Genomic DNA, 18,069 nt, shown 5'->3' with positions numbered 1-18,069 from the left:
ACATCAACATGGTGATGATCCTGTGGTTCAAGGAAACAGATGGGCTGATGAAGCAGCCAGACAAATAGCAACACAACCTCTAGAAGAACACATCATGGCCCTAGATACTCAGCAAATGTTACCAGCAAAAGTGGAATATACAGCTACAGAAATAAATTGGGCCAAAGGAGAAGGAGCAAAAGTCATAGAAGGACTCCTGATTTTCCCATCCAACAAGATATTTGTTCCAGGACATTTAGCCGAACCATTCATATATACATTACATCAAAAGACACATGCAGGAAGCACCGCGCTAGCTAGTCTAATAGAAAGGCAATTCTACATAGAAGGACTGCATGCCTTGGTTAGGCGCATTACATTGAGATGTCAGACATGTGCCAAGAACAACCCCAGGGTGGGCCCCTTGTTACCCCCAGGAGTACAATATGTAGGTCACAGCCCCTGGGAGAGCATTGTTGTTGACTTCACTGAGATGCCTAAGGTGGGAAAATACAAATACATGTTGGTTTCTGTGTGCACATACTCAGGGTGGATTGATGTTTGGCCCACCTCAAATGAAAAGGCAGAACAGGTGTCCAAAGCCTTGCTAAGGGACCTCATTCCTCGTGGGGGGATCCCACTCCATATTGGTAGCGACAATGGACCCTCCTTTGTTCATCAAGTAGTCCAAACTTTGGCTAAAATGTTGGGGATCAATTGGAAACTGCATTGCGCCTACAGGCCCCAATCGTCAGGAATTACAGAACGTATGAATAGAACCCTAAAAGACACTCTGTCTAAATTGTATCAAGAAACAGGATTAAACTGGGTCCAGTTGTTGCCAATGGCAGTGTTAAAGATCAGATGCATGCCCACAAAGAGATTGGGTCTGTCACCTTATGAATTGGTGTTTGGCAGACCACCGTTAGCAATTCCCCAACTGCATGCAGATCCAGGAATTTTGGGCCCCAACAGGTTAGCTAAAGAGGTCCAAGCATTAGGGATTATTTTGCAACAGTTGTACAAATATGTGGGTGAAATCAGATATCCGTTCCCCTTTACTGCTTTACATTCTTTCTCTCCAGGGGACACTGTGTGGCTAAAAGATTGGAAAACGTCTACCCTGGGACCCAAGTGGAAGGGACCATTTGTGATTTTGCTGACAACTCCAACTGCAGTTAAACTGGAAGGAGTTAAACCTTGGGTCCATTACACTCGCATCAAGAAGGACCACACCCAACAGGGACCTGTGTGGACCATACAGACCAATAAAGACAATCCTTTGCAGGTAAAGATCACCAAACATTCTATAGATGGAGATGGAGGAAGGGGCAGCATCGCAACGTGAGCCCCCCTTCCGAGGTCATGATGCTAAGATCAGCCTCGAAGTAACAGGAGGAATGGCTTCCGAGAGCCATTCTGAAAGACAGAAGGGACTTATGGGAAGTGGGATGTGTTGCACAATTGATGTAGAAACACAAACACAAACATTTTCATCACCCCCTCCTATATGCCCACCTTCATCCAGATTAAGCTGCCTCACACTTAACCATATGGTAATCATTTGGTTAGCTGGTTTCATAGTAATGATGTTCATATTCCCACCGAGATGTCATGGATTTTCAGAAAGTAATTCCCTTTTGGTATACTCACAGAAAATTGGGAACGCTTTAAATGTATCTGACTGCTGGGTGTGTCACCAAATGCCCCTTGACTCACACACTGGGATGCCCTTTGAGGTAGTACCATTGAACTCTGCTGAATTGGCCAAACCATATAGACCAGACAACAGCACAGGCTGGAGTTGGGTAAAGTCTGAACCCTCCACCCAAGGGTACTATAGAATTGGTCAAAAGGCAGGACAATGGTGCTGGCAATGCAATGAGACCACAGGACCAAGAGTGGGCATCAGTAAGTGTAAAGTCAACCTAAAAATAAATGGGGCATATATCAATGGTAGCTGGGTGGCAGGATACACCTTGCAAAATCAGAATGTAAGTGGTTATTATGCATCATGGACAGTGTCTGCATCATGTAAAAGGTCGTTCCCTGCTTTGAAAGGACATTATTTCATCTGTGGGATACGTGCATATGCCATTTTGCCTGAGAACTGGAGTGGGAATTGTTATGTAGCCACCATACTTCCAGCTATGACAATTAGAAATGAACTACCTGAGGGAATAATTAGAAATTACCGAGATTTGGAAGAAAGCAGGCAGCTTGTAAAAACTTATGCTCCAATGAGACACTGGAGAGGCCATAGAGGCCTATTGAATGCAGTATATAGACTGCAGGCGGTGGTAGAAATCATGGCAAATGAGACAGGTGAAGCCCTTATTGGTCTAGCCAAAGAACAGAAAGAAATCAGAAAAATGGTGTTGCAGAACAGGCTAGCACTGGACACCATGTTAGCCAGTCAGGGAGGAGTGTGTACACTAATAAAACAGGAATGTTGTGTATACATCCCAGACAATGAAGAAGATGTCAGACAGCATGTCGACAGAATAGCAAAAATAGCAGAGGTTCCTCACATGGGAAAAGGATGGAATCTATGGGACTGGCTGACATCCTGGTTGCCAAACTTTGGATGGTTAAAAGGTCTCTTTGGAACAGGAATAATTGTCCTCACAATAGGGCTATTGTTATGTATGTTAGTGCCATGCTTATTGCAATGTATAAAGAGAAGTATTACTAAGACCACTGCAAGCTTTGTAGCAAAAGAAATGATGATAATGAGGGCATATGATGAACATTCATAGTGAAACTTGTTTTCACAACTTTCAAAGAGAAAAAGGGGGGAATGAGAGGAACACAATAATAATAATGCTTTCTTGCTTCTGTACTTTGCTTTGCAAAAGAATCAATAGTTACAGAAGGCCCATAGATTGAGCCTACAGAGTAAAGTGCAAATGGGCTATGCTGGCCCCCACTCTTTCTTTCTGTGTGTGGCAGTAGTATACACACTCACATAATCACCCCCTCCTTCCTCTGGAGGGCTCTGAATACAATGGCCTGTGTTTAACCAGCGGCCTTGAAGAGCCTAGCTTAGCCGAGTATGTATCTTACAGTTATCTCTCTGTACATTCCAAGCAAGCAAGCAAATGTAATACCAAGCAAATGTAATGCCAAAAAGACAATGTAGGACATAATGCTGTTTCGCTTTTGTGATTGGCTTACGCTAGGAAAAGTAGAGTTAGAAGGGCATAAAAGAGGATGGCAAGAGGCCCTCGGGGCTGCAGTTTTGATAACGCCCACCTTGCTGTGTGTGTGCGTGCTGCTGCCCTGCGCAGAGAATAAAGCGTTTTTTTTTATCCTAGCCAATTCGGTCTCTTTGACTCTGCTTGTCCACCGGCAGGCCACGGGCCTTCGGGTTCGTGGATTTGGGGTTCACCCGCTACAGAACTGACTGTTGAACCTCTGAGGATAAAAGGCTACATACAAATATTGATATATCATATACCTTGTCAATGTAACTGTCGGTTGTTTTTAGAAAGATGTATGTATGTATGTTTTATTTTAAACTCAATAAACTTTATTTAAAAAGAAGAAGAAAGGAATTGCGTGTGATAACACAAAACGCTGTCGCCTGAATTCGCATCGTTGGACCCGCAGTGGCTTCGGATCTGAGCTGCAAAGAGCTGCAAAAACCTCCGTGTGATAAACACAGTCTTTGAGATTTCACAAGGCTCTGTGGTTTTGGAAACAAGAAGCTAATTACCATAATTATTGTTGTTGTTGATAATAATAATAATAATAATAATAATAATAATAATAATATCCCATTCTCCCTCATAAAGGGACACAACTGGAATTACAAGTTTAAGACAACAAACTCTCTTCTCCTGGCATTTGCACCCATTGCTCCGTCTCCCGGTCTCCTCCGCTGGGAGGAGGGAGAGTGTGGAATTCTGGGAAAGGCTGGCGGTTGGCTTGGAGCCTGAATAGGGTTCTAGAAGGCTGGTGGCTTTGACCGTTGGCTGCTTATTAAGAAGAAGGGCTCCTTCTGGGTTTCCTTGGCAGGGAAGGGAAGGTGGGGGCCTTGAGATGGCAATGGGGGACCCCCAAATTTGGTTCCTCTGTGAGAAGGATGGCTGAGGGGGAAGAGCCCCCATTTTGGAGCCAAGGATGGGGGTCTGGAGGGTCTTCTGTAGGGAGGCAGCTTTGAGGGCTGGAAGCAAGGAAGCTCCCCTCCTTCTCCCCACTGTCAGAATCTACCTTCATGCAGTGATTCAGGATGTATTCTGCCATGAGGATTGTATGAGTTAGGGAGATAATTAGGGATAGTTTCACAAGGGAGGTTGCAGACGAGAAGGCCAGCAGGTAAGCTCTCACACATATATAGTTATATAGGTAGATAGAGATATAGATAGATAGACATGATAGATCTTAGGTCAACCTCATCTGTATCTAATTCGCTCAGGGAAAGGCATTCTGGGAAGGAGTGCTGCCACCATGGGCTATGCTCAGGATGATCACGTATCCGGAATTGTCAGCTGAGAGCAGCAAGGAATTCTCACCAGGCAGGCAGTTTTATGACAGAGTGATGGTTAACGATACCCTCTGTTCCGGTATCTATAGATCTCTCAAGGCAGAAGAGACTAGGAACCAAATGGCGATTTCGCTAGGACAGCTTTGATGTAGAATTCCCTCCTCTGCGGTGAAGGAGGGGGAAATTGGGATAAACAGGAAAAAAGGGTGGGGGTCGGGGTTCTTTAAAGTGTGGCTAATTCTTGGGAGTTCTTCAGATTCAGCAAAAACGTGATCCAGTGTATTTCTACTTTCTCCACAATAAATTTTTGTTTTACAATAGTTGTTGTCGCTGTTTGGTTAGAATACGCAATTCTCACACCCTCTTCTCCAGCTGCCAGGTCTCCTCTCCTCTTTTGGGAGTCTCTGTGGGGCCATGAGATTTTGGAGAGGGATCCAAGAGAATCAAAGGGAGGCTGGGACCAAATAACCTCAAAATATGATCAAGACTGCAAGGTTCTTTATGAGGAAGGAGAGGCAAACTAGGAGAGGCTGCAGCTGTTTGCTTTTGCCTGAGCCTCTGGGAAGGGCCCTCTTCTCCTTTCTCCTTGGCTGTCTTCATGGAGGACAGACTCCTTTTGCCCTTTGGACTCAGTTTGCAGCAATGGCAGTGAGCTCAAGAGAAGGGGAGAAATGGCAGGAGGAGGAAACTGTGCCATTTGAAGAACAGCTGAAAAGGTGGGGGGGCAGAGGATGAACCAGGGGAGGGTCCCTGCCAAACTGGGAGAGATGGAGGGCATTCAGATGGAGCTGGGCCTGGAAATGGAGGAGGAAAAGGGGGGCTTGCAAAATGACCTCCATGGATGAGGAAGCTGGGCCAAGTCCATGACATACGATGGCCGAGTGAAACGATGTCCATGTTGTAGGAGCCAGTGTGGCCTAGTGGTTTGAGCATACTGGAACTATGACTCTGGAGATCAGGGTTTGAATCCCAGCTCCAACATAGAAACTCTCTGAGTGACTGGGCAAGTCACACGCACTCAGCCTTAGGGGAAGGCAAAGGGAAACATTAAATACAGACATTTAAATATTGCAGTTCCTATGGTTGTTGTTATTGGGTTGTTGTTGTTGTTATTCCTGTCTAGCTATACATTATGATTTTATGTAGATATTTGGAAGAAAAAATTAAAAAATAGACCCATTAAAAGCAATCAGACACATGAGTCCCACCCAGCCCTCCTCCTATTGAACTCTTTGGGAGTGATGAAGGCTGGGGCCAAGCTTAGGACCCCAATCCTAGCCCCATTTTCTGGAAATTAAAGGGATGTACAGGCCTCCCCTTTTAGCGCCAGAACAGGGCTATGGCAAACACGCTGCTTTTCGCAGCTCCTTTTCGCACTATGATAAGGCTACGCTGTGCCCTGATGTGGCCTTTCCGTGGTGCAAAAAGGAGCTCCTTTCTGTGCCAGGGAAAAAGTGCCATATCCGCCAACGGTGTGGCTTTTCTGCACTCCTTTGGCACTGCGTCATCTGGATGTAGTGCTAGAGGAACGCCGTGACGTCACCTGTGATGTGGTGCAGTGTGCAGCGTCACACCGACATGCGGGAAGAGTCACGGAATGCGCTGTGCAGACACCATCTTTGCCCTCATGCCGGCTAATGATGCTGGTCTCTATGCCCCGAAAGGCCCAGTGAACTGTCTTAGTCTTCCAGCATTCACAAGATTCTCTCTCTGAGGGTTTGGAGGCAAGACTAATAATAGTAATAATAATAATATCATCACTAATTAATATCCTGCTTTCCAATGGATTTATTTTGAATTTTAGGGTAGGTTCAGGTTTGATTTGCCCTTAGCGCTGTTGAATTGTATTTTCGGTGGTCTGTGAAATGTGCATAAATGTGTGCACATAAAAATACTTTGTATTTTCTGCCGGTGTGGAAAGAACCAAAATGGCTTCCAAAGGAAGGGAGAGAAAAGAAACGACAATCAATTCCTCCTTTGTGGAAGAAACTGGAGGAAAGAAGACCTCCGGACAGGTTAGTGTCCAGACCTCCTTTTTTGTGGTGGAGCCATTGGGAATTTGACTGACTAGGATGCAATGGGAGTGTTATTTACAATCCTCTGTCTTTCAGCAAAGGCTATTTTCTATTGCAGATTACCTTTTGAGATGTGGCAGTGTTCTTCACAGAGGAGGAATGGCCACTCTTGAGTCCAAAGCAGAAATTTCTGTACAACGAGGTGATGATGGAAACCTATGAAAATGTGTCCTCTGTGGGTAAGGACCCATTGCCCTTCCTATAGAATGGGGGCAAGTGCTCTAGAAAGCTGCATTGCATGCAGCACTGGTTCCAATTTAATTTTTAGAGCAACATCCTGTGAAATCATGGAATTTGTAGTTTGTAGTTTCTAGAACTGCCCACAATACACCGGTTCTTAAATCCCTCCACTGGCTGCCCATTAGTGTCTGGGCAAGATACAAGGTGTTGGTTGTAACCTTTAAGGCCCTACATGGCTTGGGTCCTGACTACTTGCGGGAATGCCTTCTTCCACATAATCCTCCCTGCACTGGAAAAAGTCTCCTAAAGCCTAAGAGGACTAGATTGGCTACAACAACCCAGAGGACCTTTTCTTCTGCCACTCCTAGGCTTTGGAATGACCTTCCGGAAGAGATCCATCACATCACCACCTTAGAAGCCTTTAAAAAGGCTTTTAAGAGAGATGTCTTTCAGCAGGCTTTTCCAGATTAGGGCCTTTCACTGTCACCGACACTGTTATTGATATCGATACCCCGGCTACCCTGCATAGATAGAAGTTCTCTCCTCAGCCTCTCCACCCTAATTTAGACCATTTTTTCTTTTTCTTATCTGTATTGTAATTTATCTTACTTAGAGCCCATAGAGACAGGCCAAAATAAAGCTCCTTTGGATCACTTTGGAGGTATGCTATTTAAATGATGCATGTGTCCTAAGAGGCCAGAAGCCATGCCAAAGCCATGCTACAATCCTAAGGACTGGAGTGCAGCTTTGGTGCAGCTTCTGGCCTCTTAAGACGCATGTGTCATCTGAACAGCATACCTCCAAAGTGACCCAAAGCAGCTTTATTTTGGCCTGTCTGTTCAGGCCCATAATTTACTTTTATAATTGGGACTGGGGTGCGGGATGGACCTTAGGGTTTGGCTATTATTTTAAATGTATAGTTTACACATATTGTATTTTATTACTTTTTCTTGTAACCCGCCTTGATTCCTTCGGAAGAAGGCGAGATCTAAATAAATTATTATTATTATTATTATTATTATTATTATTATTATTATATTCACCCAGAGTTAGAGGGCATAAGAGTGGAGTGGAGCCATCACTGTTGTACATAATGATGCAGAAATGCATCAGTCAGCCTTCAAAGGAGATAGAAGGAGATGACATTGTAGATTCTTTTATGTGTATTAACTGAACTTTGGATAGAGTAGAAGAATATAAACTGAGTAATAGGATAGAAGTGTGGTAGTAAAGTAAATATGAAATAGAGAAAGAAAAGAAAGTTATGATACATGGTAAAGTATAGAATAAATTAGAAGTGAAGAAGCTGAAATAAGATCTTCTTTCCTATTCTTCTAGAATTGAGAAAGAAAGGGAAAAAGAAGATTAATTTAGTAAAAAGAGAGTTATGTGTGTAGTTGATGGTAGTTGTAAGTGTAGACAGTAGAGGATAGAGTTGGTTAGAGTGAAATGATGAGAAAGATAAAGGTACAGTTATGAAGGAGAGAGAGAGAAAGGAGGAGAGAGGGGGAAAGAATGAGAAAGAAGGTAGTAGGAAGGTAGGATGACATGCGGTTTAAAGAATAGAAGAGGTAGGAAGGAGAAAGATGTAGATGGAAGAAGTAGATGGTAATAATAATAACAAAAATAAGAACAAGTGTGATGTATGTTTGAATTGTAATTTTATTGATTGTATGGTTGTTTATTCTGAAAATAAAAAGAATTTGAAGATTATTTACAGTTTGACCTCAGTATCTGCTGAGGTTTGGTTTCAGGACCCCACGAAGTAACCAAAATCCCTGGATGTTCAAGTCCTATAACAAACAATGGGGTTGTAGTATGATGCGCCTTCTGAGTTTCACTTAATTTGCTCAGGTAAAATTGTATTTATTTGTTAGACTGTTCTTATCCTTTAAAAAAAAATCTTCTCCAAAGGACTTGGAAAGAAGAAAGGTCTCTCCACAAAATTGTCTGGCCTTAAGATGAATGAGAAAGGCATCATGCGAAATGAAGAAGAGACGGCGATCCTGAACCAGACAATTCTTTCTGACCCAGAGGAAGGGATCCAAGTGAGTCTGGGACACTTTTATGCAAGAGGTTCTTGGCCTTAGGAGAAAAGCCGCAATATGGAAAAGGGGCACCAGCTCATCTTTCTACTCTTTGTTCAAATGGACAGGTTTTCTCTGACCTACAGAGTCAAAGCAGCCCATTTGGATGTTGAATGCGGATTGGAGGATGACTCACATTTGCCGCTGGGATCTTACTGGCATGGCTACAGAAACATGGATCTCATAGAATCAGAGGACGACCTGGAACTAACTAACAAGGTATAGAAGAAACCTCATGCGCTTTCCATGGTGTTTTAGAGTAGGGCAGCATGTTCGCATCTGGCTGTCTTGCAAAGAGAGTTAGTTATTCCTTCCCACTAAGAATTTATCCTTATAGTAATGGAGGTCAGGGCAGGGGAGCATTAAATCCACCCCAACTTTTTACTGAACTATCTTTCCCCCAATAAGTTCAATGCCTTGGATAGTTAAGATTAAAACCAACATGGATTCACTGTCCCACTAAGATGGAAGCCACTAAGGGGGTTAGACAAAATGGGACACAGACCTTTGTCTCTAGTGAGAGCCATGCAATGAATTTTACAAGGCAAGTCAGGTCAGATCTAGACAACAAATTGAACATGAGTCGACAGTGCGATACAGCAGCTAAAAAGGCCAATGCAATTTTAGGGTGCATCAATATTAGCATAGTTAGAAGTTAAGAGGTGATATGATAAACCTGTTTAAATATTTGAAGGGATGTCATATTGAGGAGGGAGAACGCTTGTTTTCTGCTGCTCCAGAGACTAGGACCCAGAGCAATGGATGCAAGTACAGGAAAAGAGATTCCACCTCACCATTAGGAAGAACTTCCTGACAGTAAGTCTGTCCGATAGTGGAACACACTCCTTCCTTGGAGTATAGTGGAGTCTCCTTCCTTGGAAGTGTTCAAACAGAGGCTGGATGGCGATCTGTCAGGGATGCTTTGATTGAGAGTTCCTGCATGGCAGAATGGGGTTGGACTGGGTGGCCCTTGGGGTCTCTTCCAACTCTATGATTCTATGAATCCCCTTAAATCTTCTATCATTTTGATATAGTCCATCACTTTGTCCCATTCTTCTACCAGTCTTGTTATAGAATGTATTCCAGTATTCTTTCACTTTGACACAGGAGCAGCAGAGATGGAAATAAATGCCCTTTTCATTTCCGCACATCCAGCACCCATCAGAACAAGTCTTAGATATAAAAATACTTTGTAGTAGTTTTCCCTTAGGGCTTGGGAAGCTGTGTATTTTATCCTCCTTTTCCAAGTGAACTCCCATTCTTCCATCTCAATATTGGGTCCTAGATTTCTTGGCCATTGAACCATGTTTTCTTTAACCACCTCAGATTCCATCTCATGTTTTAACAGGATTTTATACAATTTCACAAGTGAACCTTTCCCGATAGCAAGCACATTTCCTTGTATTTATGTACTAATTATTTCTATTCCATATGTTTTCATATCCAACAAAAATCTCTCTTTTATTTGCCGGAAAATAAGCCAGTTACGTTATTTACCTTCTTCTCTTATTTCTTCTAACTTTTTAATTTAATCATATTGCCTTGCTTATTTATCAAATCATTCCTGCTGCTGCTGTTTATTCCACTGTCGGCTTTAGAGGGAAGAGAAGGAGTTAGCCAGGGGTTCAGCAGCCCCCCCCCCCCTTCCTTACTTCCTTCCTTCTTTCCTTCGAAGAGATTTTGAAGAGGCCGCAATGGAGCCCAGGAAAGGCAGGAAAGAAAGGTTCTGCTTTGGAAATAGCCTCTCTGTGTATACTGTAGGTATATAGATATATATAGATATATGTGTGTTTGCCTCTGCTGTTCTTATGGCTGGGAATGGAGCTGAGGACTGAGGACAGAAGAAAGGGTCAGTTTTGTGCAAATTCACAAGTCCAGTGTGTTGAAATAGCAAAGAACTTTATTGAAAACACATGGTCAGAAATTCAGTTTTTAAGCCAGAACTGCCCTCCCCAAGCCAAAGAATATATTGAAACCCTAAACCTAAAACTCAACCTTCTACAAAACCTAGCCCCCACCGACAATTCCCACCATCTATCCCTACTATTAACCAGCCCCATTTTGCCATCCTTCTCACACACACAATCTCTCCCTGCCACAGACATTCGAAGAAGCTTGCTCCCTTTGTGTTACTACCGGTCCCAAACTTTCTTCAGCCAACATCCCACAAATTCTGAATGCTATCATTGTATTCTAGCTAGCTGCAACAAATCCCAGCCCCTCATCTAACTAACCTAAACCACGACCCACAATCCCCAGCCAAATTTATAACCCAAAGCAATTATCTTTACTAGTAGCAATTAAAAACTAAACTTAACAAAACATAACTTTAAAACATACACAGACATATGGACAGAAAAATCGTACATATAAAATCATAAGGGCCTTTGAGCACTGCTGGATTGAAGAAATATTTTGTATTCCTTCTTTACAAAAATAATGTTCGTTCACTGCTTGGGTTTGTGTGGCTTCTCTCCTGTGTGGACTCTCTGGTGTGTCACTAGGTGTGACTGCCGAGAAAAACATTTCACACAATGCTGGCATTTGTATGGCTTCTCTCCTGTGTGGACTCTCTGGTGTGTCAGTAGGGTTGACTTCAAAGAAAAACATTTCCCACAATGCTGGCATTTGTATGGCTTCTCTCCTGTGTGGATTCTCTGGTGTGTCAGTAGGTTTGACTTCAAAGAAAAACATTTCCCACAATGCTGGCATTTGTATGGCTTCACTCCTGTGTGGATTCTCTGGTGTGTCAGTAGGGTTGACTGCCGAGAAAAACATTTCCCACAATGCTGGCATTTGTATGGCTTCTCTCCTGTGTGGATTCTCTGGTGTGTCAGTAGGTTTGAGGGCTGAGAAAAGCATTTCCCACAATGCTGGCATTTGTACGGCTTCTCTCCGGTGTGGACTCTCCGATGCTTGACAAGGTTCGACTTGTATGCAAAATGTTTCCCACAATTCTGGCAATTGTATGGCTTCTCTGATGCGTGGACTCTCTCATGACTGACAAGTTCTTCTGTAAAGAAGGATAATGACAGATGATACTGAGTTAAGAGAGGAAAGTGTTAGCCCAAGATTTAGCCCTATATTCACTCCTCCCTATTTGAGATTAAATTAATAAAGTTGGGGTGGGTGACCTGAGCATGACCCTGTTGCAGATGCCCCAAATCCATGAAACGATTATATCCTTACTCACAGGATCTGGCAAAGAAGAGATTGTGGGGGACCTACCTTGAGGTAATCAGTAGAAGCAGATAGTCCTACAGACTGTTGAAAAAAGATTCTTTTAAACATGTGTTAAAATATTTTTATTGAAAAGTGGCATCATATCCTGTGAGACGGCCAGAGAGTGCTGAGTCAGAGCACATGGCATGATGCAAGCTAACTGCAGAGGACACTTCATGTTGTGTGGCACCATGAGATGAATCACAACCAATACAGAATACAGGACACATCTGGATTGTTGTGGATAGGATTGGATTGGAGTTGGTGAACATGATGGAAGTCAGAGAGGAGAGCTTGCAAATATTGTTGTTATTTTGCATCTCAAGATAGAGAACCTCCAAAGATTTGGATGAAATCAACTGTGTCTGTGACTTATTTTTAAGTGTGAAGAGGAGTCAGTGCATTGCCAAAACCTGTATCTGGAAAGTTGTTTCCATACTGTGCTATGTTATTGTTGAGCTGCATCTGGGAGCTTCATGCTCAAATTGCGCTGTACATTGGCTTGGGAATGGGACTGGAATTCAGAGCCAACAAGGACCTGAGGACCGGTGTACTAATCCCTTATGTCTGAGGTATTTGCACCAAGCACCTATTGCATTCAATTTGATTTTGTTCCATATTTTCTCCACCCAGAAAACATTCTAAAACTATTTAAACGTTATAGAAAACTTGGGTTCTGCCCACTAGCAACAATTTCAGTATAAAGATCAGGCCCAACTGGCTGTTCTTCAGCGTCAGTCCAGTTGCAGACAGACACTTTCTGGGTTTACACTGCTAAACAACTCACTACACTCGCCAGCTCCACTTGTCATGGGAGTTACTGGTTTCTTTCCCCATTCTGGGCCCTCAGCAATTGGAATCAAGGTCCATCTAGGTTATTTATTATCATTAGGAAAGCCTAACATCTATTCACCACTCCCACCTTTGTTAGCTAGTTTTTGTGTGTGTGCGTGAACACCTATATATGTGTGTATGTATGTACAGTGCACCTGTGTCATAGGTGGGCATGCCTTACACAGATTTCAGGATACACAAAAAGGCACACTGGGAAAAGGGGCAGTTTGCCCCATAAGGGTTAATCACGCCTGTGGCGGTGGCGGGTGCAGCCGCTCAACTGCGCGGAGCCCTGTTCATTTATATAGGGCTTGAGAATGCATGGAATCCCCCTAACAGAACGGGATGACTCCCGATGTCACTGTTGCCCCAGTCTCTCCTTTGAGCTAAGTATTCCCTTAAAAGCATAGCACTTGGCAGTGTCCTCCCCAGACTCCAGCCTTTCGGGTAACAAAGAGCCTCTGAAATCAACCATGGAGCTAAGGAAGTTCAGGTTGGAAAAGAAACATTAGAGAAAAAGGAATTTTTCTGTCGCCCTTTCCTCTCTTCAAAGACATTGCTCATAATTTCAAAATGGAACCCCTTAATATGTTTGAAAACAAGAGCCTGCGCTGGTTCTCATCAGTTCAGTTCTTAAAATCTGTCATGTTCGTGGCTGCCTCCCAATCCCCAAGGCCTCTCTCCTGGCCCTTCCCAGAGGTCCCTTCCTCTCCATACAGAGCTAGGCAATCCTGGCTTTACTCCTGCTTTCCCCTCCTGGCTCCCATCTGCCAGATCCCCTTCCCTTTCTCCCTCCGCTCTCCAACCTTCCCTCTTGCCCATCTGCACCGCTTCAGCATCTCATTTTCAGCATCTTTTCTCTGTCGTTATATTTTTTAACTTTCCCTCCGTCTCTCCATCACAGACACATACCCACAGAGTGTGATGCATAAAAGGGATACTTTGAGGCCCATTTGTTGAGAAAGGCAGGATAATCAATATACAAATAATTCATTGGCAAAGGCAGAGCAAGGGGGCTGGGACCTGGACTCCAATTTTGGTGAGTGTCAAGCACCAGGGAGCAGCCTTAAAACATCTATAAGACAGGCATGGACTACTATGGGGTTTGTAGGAGATCTCAGGGGCAACCCCAGATTGTATTGCCAGGGGGGGGGGGAGGGATGAAATAATATTTTGACCCTCAACATCCTATAGCATCCCTTTGGGGAAGTGGAGGCCATTTGGCCACTGTTGGACCCTCTCTGAGCCATTGCAGGCCCAAGGGAGGTATTTCCCACAAGAAGGCTCTCCCGAGCCTTAAAAGGATAGAAGAGGAGCCAAAAAAGGTAGGAAACTTGGTCAGGGATGTGCTGAGTACCATTTGGGTGTGAAAAGCATTAATCTCCATGGCTCCTTTCCACAAAATCCTAAAATTGGCAGTTTAGGATGGAGTATTTGGAATCCTTAGAAACTGGAGAGCAGTATTGCCTCACTAAACTACAGATTCAAATATTCTACAGGATGTTGCTATCACAATTAAACTAGGCTTGAACGGGATCTAGGACTCCTAGTAGACCACATGTTGAACATGGGCCAACAGTGTGATGCGGCAGCTAAAAAGGCCAATGTGATTCTAGGCTGCATCAATACAAGAATAGTTTCTAGATCAAGGGAAGTAATAGTGCCACTCTATTCTGCTTTGGTCAGGCCTCCCTTGGAATAATCCTGTGTCCAGTTCTGGGCCCCACAATTCAAAAAGGGTGTTGACAAATTGGAGCATGTCCAAAGGAGGGCAACCAAAGTGGTGAAGGGTCTGGAAAACATCAAGCGCTATGAGGAGCAGCTTAAAGAGCTGGTTATGTTTAGCCTGGAGAAAAGAAGATAAAGATTGGATATGATATCCATGTTTAAATATTTGAAAGGGTGTCATGTTGCGCAAGGGGCAGGCTTGCCTTTTGCTGCTACAGAAAAAAGGAGACACCACAATGGATGCAAGCCACAGGGAAAGAGGTTCCACCTAAACATTAGGAGGAACTTTGTGACAGTAAGAGCTCTTTGACAGTGGAATATACTCCCTTAGAGTTTGGTGGAGTCCTTTTCTTTGGAGGTCTTTAAAGAGAGGCTGGATGGCCATCTCTTGGGGGAGATTTCAATGTGTATTCCTGCATGGCAGAAGGGGGTTGAACTGGATGGTCCTTGTGGTCTATTCCAACTCTATGACTCTATAATTCTAGTGGAATCATAGCGACATGGTAATATAGTATGAAAGGGTCCTCAGTCTTTATAGAAAGAGCAATGGTTTCAGGTTCCTTACCTACAGAAGCCACATTGTCATAATTGTCCATCATTACATAATTGTACAAAAGTTTCTGTTTCTTTGTCAACAATTTCCATTCATCCTCGGTGAAATATATGGCCACATCTGCAAAGGTCACCTGAAATAGGAAATAGCCCTCATCCAGAGAGTGACTAAGCAAAAGGGGAGGAAAGCACATGGTGCATCCCAAATATTATTTCATCACTTCACAATTCAGTCCAGGAAGTAAACTTTAAATTCTGTCAGCAAGAAAAAAGCTACTGCCTTTCAGATCCAGTTTGTCTCTAATCCTTTCAATATAGTAACAATATAATTGAGGCCATGGCTGGGATATTGAGGATGGATTAGGGTACTGACTATCCCAAAACATATAGTACATTTAGCCACAAAAGAATTATGGTGCATTCAGCCATTTCTTGCCAAATTTCAGAGGCAAATGTCATTTTTAAAAAACAGTTCTGGGGAGCACTCTGGACCTGAGGACCAATAGGCCTACCATCAATTTAGAGCCAGAGATGGTGTTCCATATTCCCATCATTTCAAAGTCAGGAAAAGCATGGCACATGTGGACAAGCAACACCAGAAGGTGGAGAGGGTGGCCAAATTTGTTTATGAGGAAGATCACACAAGCGGGGAAGGGCACATTAGTTTGCTTTTGCCTCAGCCTTCTGGCAAGTGAAGACACTGGCAATGTATCTCCTCTCCTCTCCCACCTTTTGAGTTGATGGGGTGCAAACTCCTTGAAAGTCATTTTTCAGCAACCCAAGAGAGCTGAGGATAAGTGGGAAAGTGGAAGGAGAGAGAAACCTACACTTTTGAAAGCCCCTGAAAACGTGGGGTGACAGAGGATTAACCAGGACTTTCTCTGCCAAACTGGGACAATATCTTCTCCACTTGCTTTCATGAGCTGGCCCAGCAGTGACACAAATGAAGCTAATAGTCAGGATGGCGACTCACCAAAGAGTTCTTGTACTTCGCCAGCCTCTTTCTCTTGGAGCCCAACTTTCTCTGCTTGGCCTCTGTGTTGGCCATCAGGTGGGAAGGGAGGGGGTCCTGGTGGCCCTGCACTTGGTTCTCTTCAAGTAAAATATGCCCCAAAGCTGTGTACAAGGAGGCCGAGATAAAGTTCCTGAGAAAAGAGACTAGGGTTAGGCTTGGTTTGTCAAGAAATCCTGCACCACTCGAAGACACAGAGAACAGCATGCTTCTGGTGAGATACGCAGGTGCCATATGCCTCCTTTGGGCCAATGCGGAGATGGACATCCCCTTCCTCCCTCTTCACCAAACAAAGCCCCATGGAGCTAGCATAGATTCACTGCAACTCCCTTACACAACAGATACTCCATGTTAAAATGCTTTTGATGTTGCTATATTGCGCAGCACGTGAGGCAACATGTTAAAGTATGGCGCCAGATTCTCCACCTTGACTGTAGTCAGTAGCTTGTGAGCTGAACAAGCACCTGTCACTTTCTCAATGAGCAAAGAGACACTGTAATCTTCTCTCAGATGAGGCTTTTATTCATATAAGAAGTTCCACTGTGTACAACACTATATACATCGACACCCTCCACCATCCACACCAGAAACAACCCACTCTGAGGCACACACTGTCTGACTCTTCCTCAGTGACAGTTGAGAATGACAGTTGACAGTTGCATCAACATTCCAGTGATGCACTGTTTAAATGCTGACACATCTAACTGCCACTAGAGCTGTCAATGACTTCCACAACAGCTCCATCTAGTGGCCACATGCATGTCATTTCCTGAGACCTGTTCACCATGGTCCTGACACTCCATGCCTTGTGAGATTGGTGGGGGGTCAGGGGATGGGGAATTGGAGAGGACCCTGGCTATGTCCCTGTAGGTAGATGTGAAACGAGTGCATCATCACCCAAAATAAAATGGGACCTCTTAGCAAATCTATGGGAGACGCTGCCTCAAAGCACATGGGAGGAGTCTTTGGCTGGATGGCCATCTGTTCGGAGGACTTGGAGGGCAGAATGGGGCTGACTGTTTGGCCCTTGGGGCTCCCTTCCAGCCCTAGGAGTTTATGAAGCCTACCTTACAAGGCTGTTGTGGGAGTTAATCACAAGACAATTACTACACAAGAATGGCCACCTTTTAGCAGCTTACAATAAAAAGATCCATACAATACAATAAAAACATGTTTCATGATATCCCAAACTCTAACCCTAACACTCCCATCCAAAATAAAATACCATTAAATTACTGGACAGTTATTAAAACAGTTATTAAAAACAGGGATAGTAGCCAAAGCCTGATGTTTGTGAAGAATAAGAATAAGGCTTGTATTAAAACTATCCTCCCCATTTCTGATCCCTGTTAAAACCCATGTTCCCCAGAAGGAGCAGTGCTTTGTAAGAAAACCATATCTGAAAAGACACACAAAACACACAAAAAGAAACACACTTCCTTCCTTTTTGCCCAAGGAGCCTGGCCTCCTTCTGACTCTGGAGCCTCAGGCTAGAAAGAGAAGCCTCTGTTCAACTGAGGCCTCAGAGAAGGTTCTGGAACATTGTTCCCCACAGTCACAAGAAGCACTAAATGGCCTCCAGAACACAAAATGGTTGCCTCTGCCTCAGCGCTTGGCAGTTGGCAGTTTGAGGCCTTCAGGGAAGAGAGAGAGACTGAGGGGAAGAATGGAATGGAGGTCCTGCAGAAATAAGGCACTTTGATACTGCTTTAATCTCTCATTGCTATGGAATCCGGGTTTTTTCCTTTGTGACACTTAGCCTTCTCTGCCAGAGAGCTCTAGTGCTGCAACAAACTACAAAGCCCAGGATTCCACTGGATGGAGCCAGGAAAGTTAAAGCGGTTTCGATCTGAATTATTTCTTCAGTACAGATACAGCCTGAGTCAGTTGTAAAAGTGTAGAAGCACCAAA

At 43.8% G+C, this 18,069-nt stretch overlaps 2 protein-coding genes across 2 annotated transcripts in view; both read right to left on the bottom strand.

The window, feature by feature from the left end:
- LOC149301577 (uncharacterized) overlaps positions 1 to 18,069 on the bottom strand; it is a 102,033-nt gene that overhangs the window by 48,096 nt on the left and 35,868 nt on the right. The gene's annotated exons all lie outside the window — the stretch shown is intronic.
- LOC149301579 (uncharacterized) lies at positions 10,715 to 17,647 on the bottom strand. The gene is made up of 4 exons (XM_089483994.1): positions 17,595 to 17,647; positions 16,120 to 16,291; positions 15,160 to 15,280; positions 10,715 to 11,823 (listed from the first exon to the last, which is right to left on the bottom strand). The coding sequence occupies exons 2-4, from the start codon at positions 16,192 to 16,194 to the stop codon at positions 11,258 to 11,260; spliced, it is 762 nt and encodes a 253-aa protein (XP_089340120.1). The 5' UTR covers positions 16,195 to 16,291; positions 17,595 to 17,647; the 3' UTR covers positions 10,715 to 11,257.

Source organism: Sceloporus occidentalis, unplaced genomic scaffold (assembly GCF_023333645.1).
Source record: "Sceloporus occidentalis isolate IW3139 unplaced genomic scaffold, rSceOcc1.0.p SCAF_21, whole genome shotgun sequence".
In the NCBI taxonomy this organism is placed as follows: Eukaryota; Metazoa; Chordata; class Lepidosauria; order Squamata; family Phrynosomatidae; genus Sceloporus; species Sceloporus occidentalis.
The sequence above is the reverse complement of the archived record's forward strand: the minus strand, read 5'-3'. Positions and strand labels throughout refer to the sequence as shown.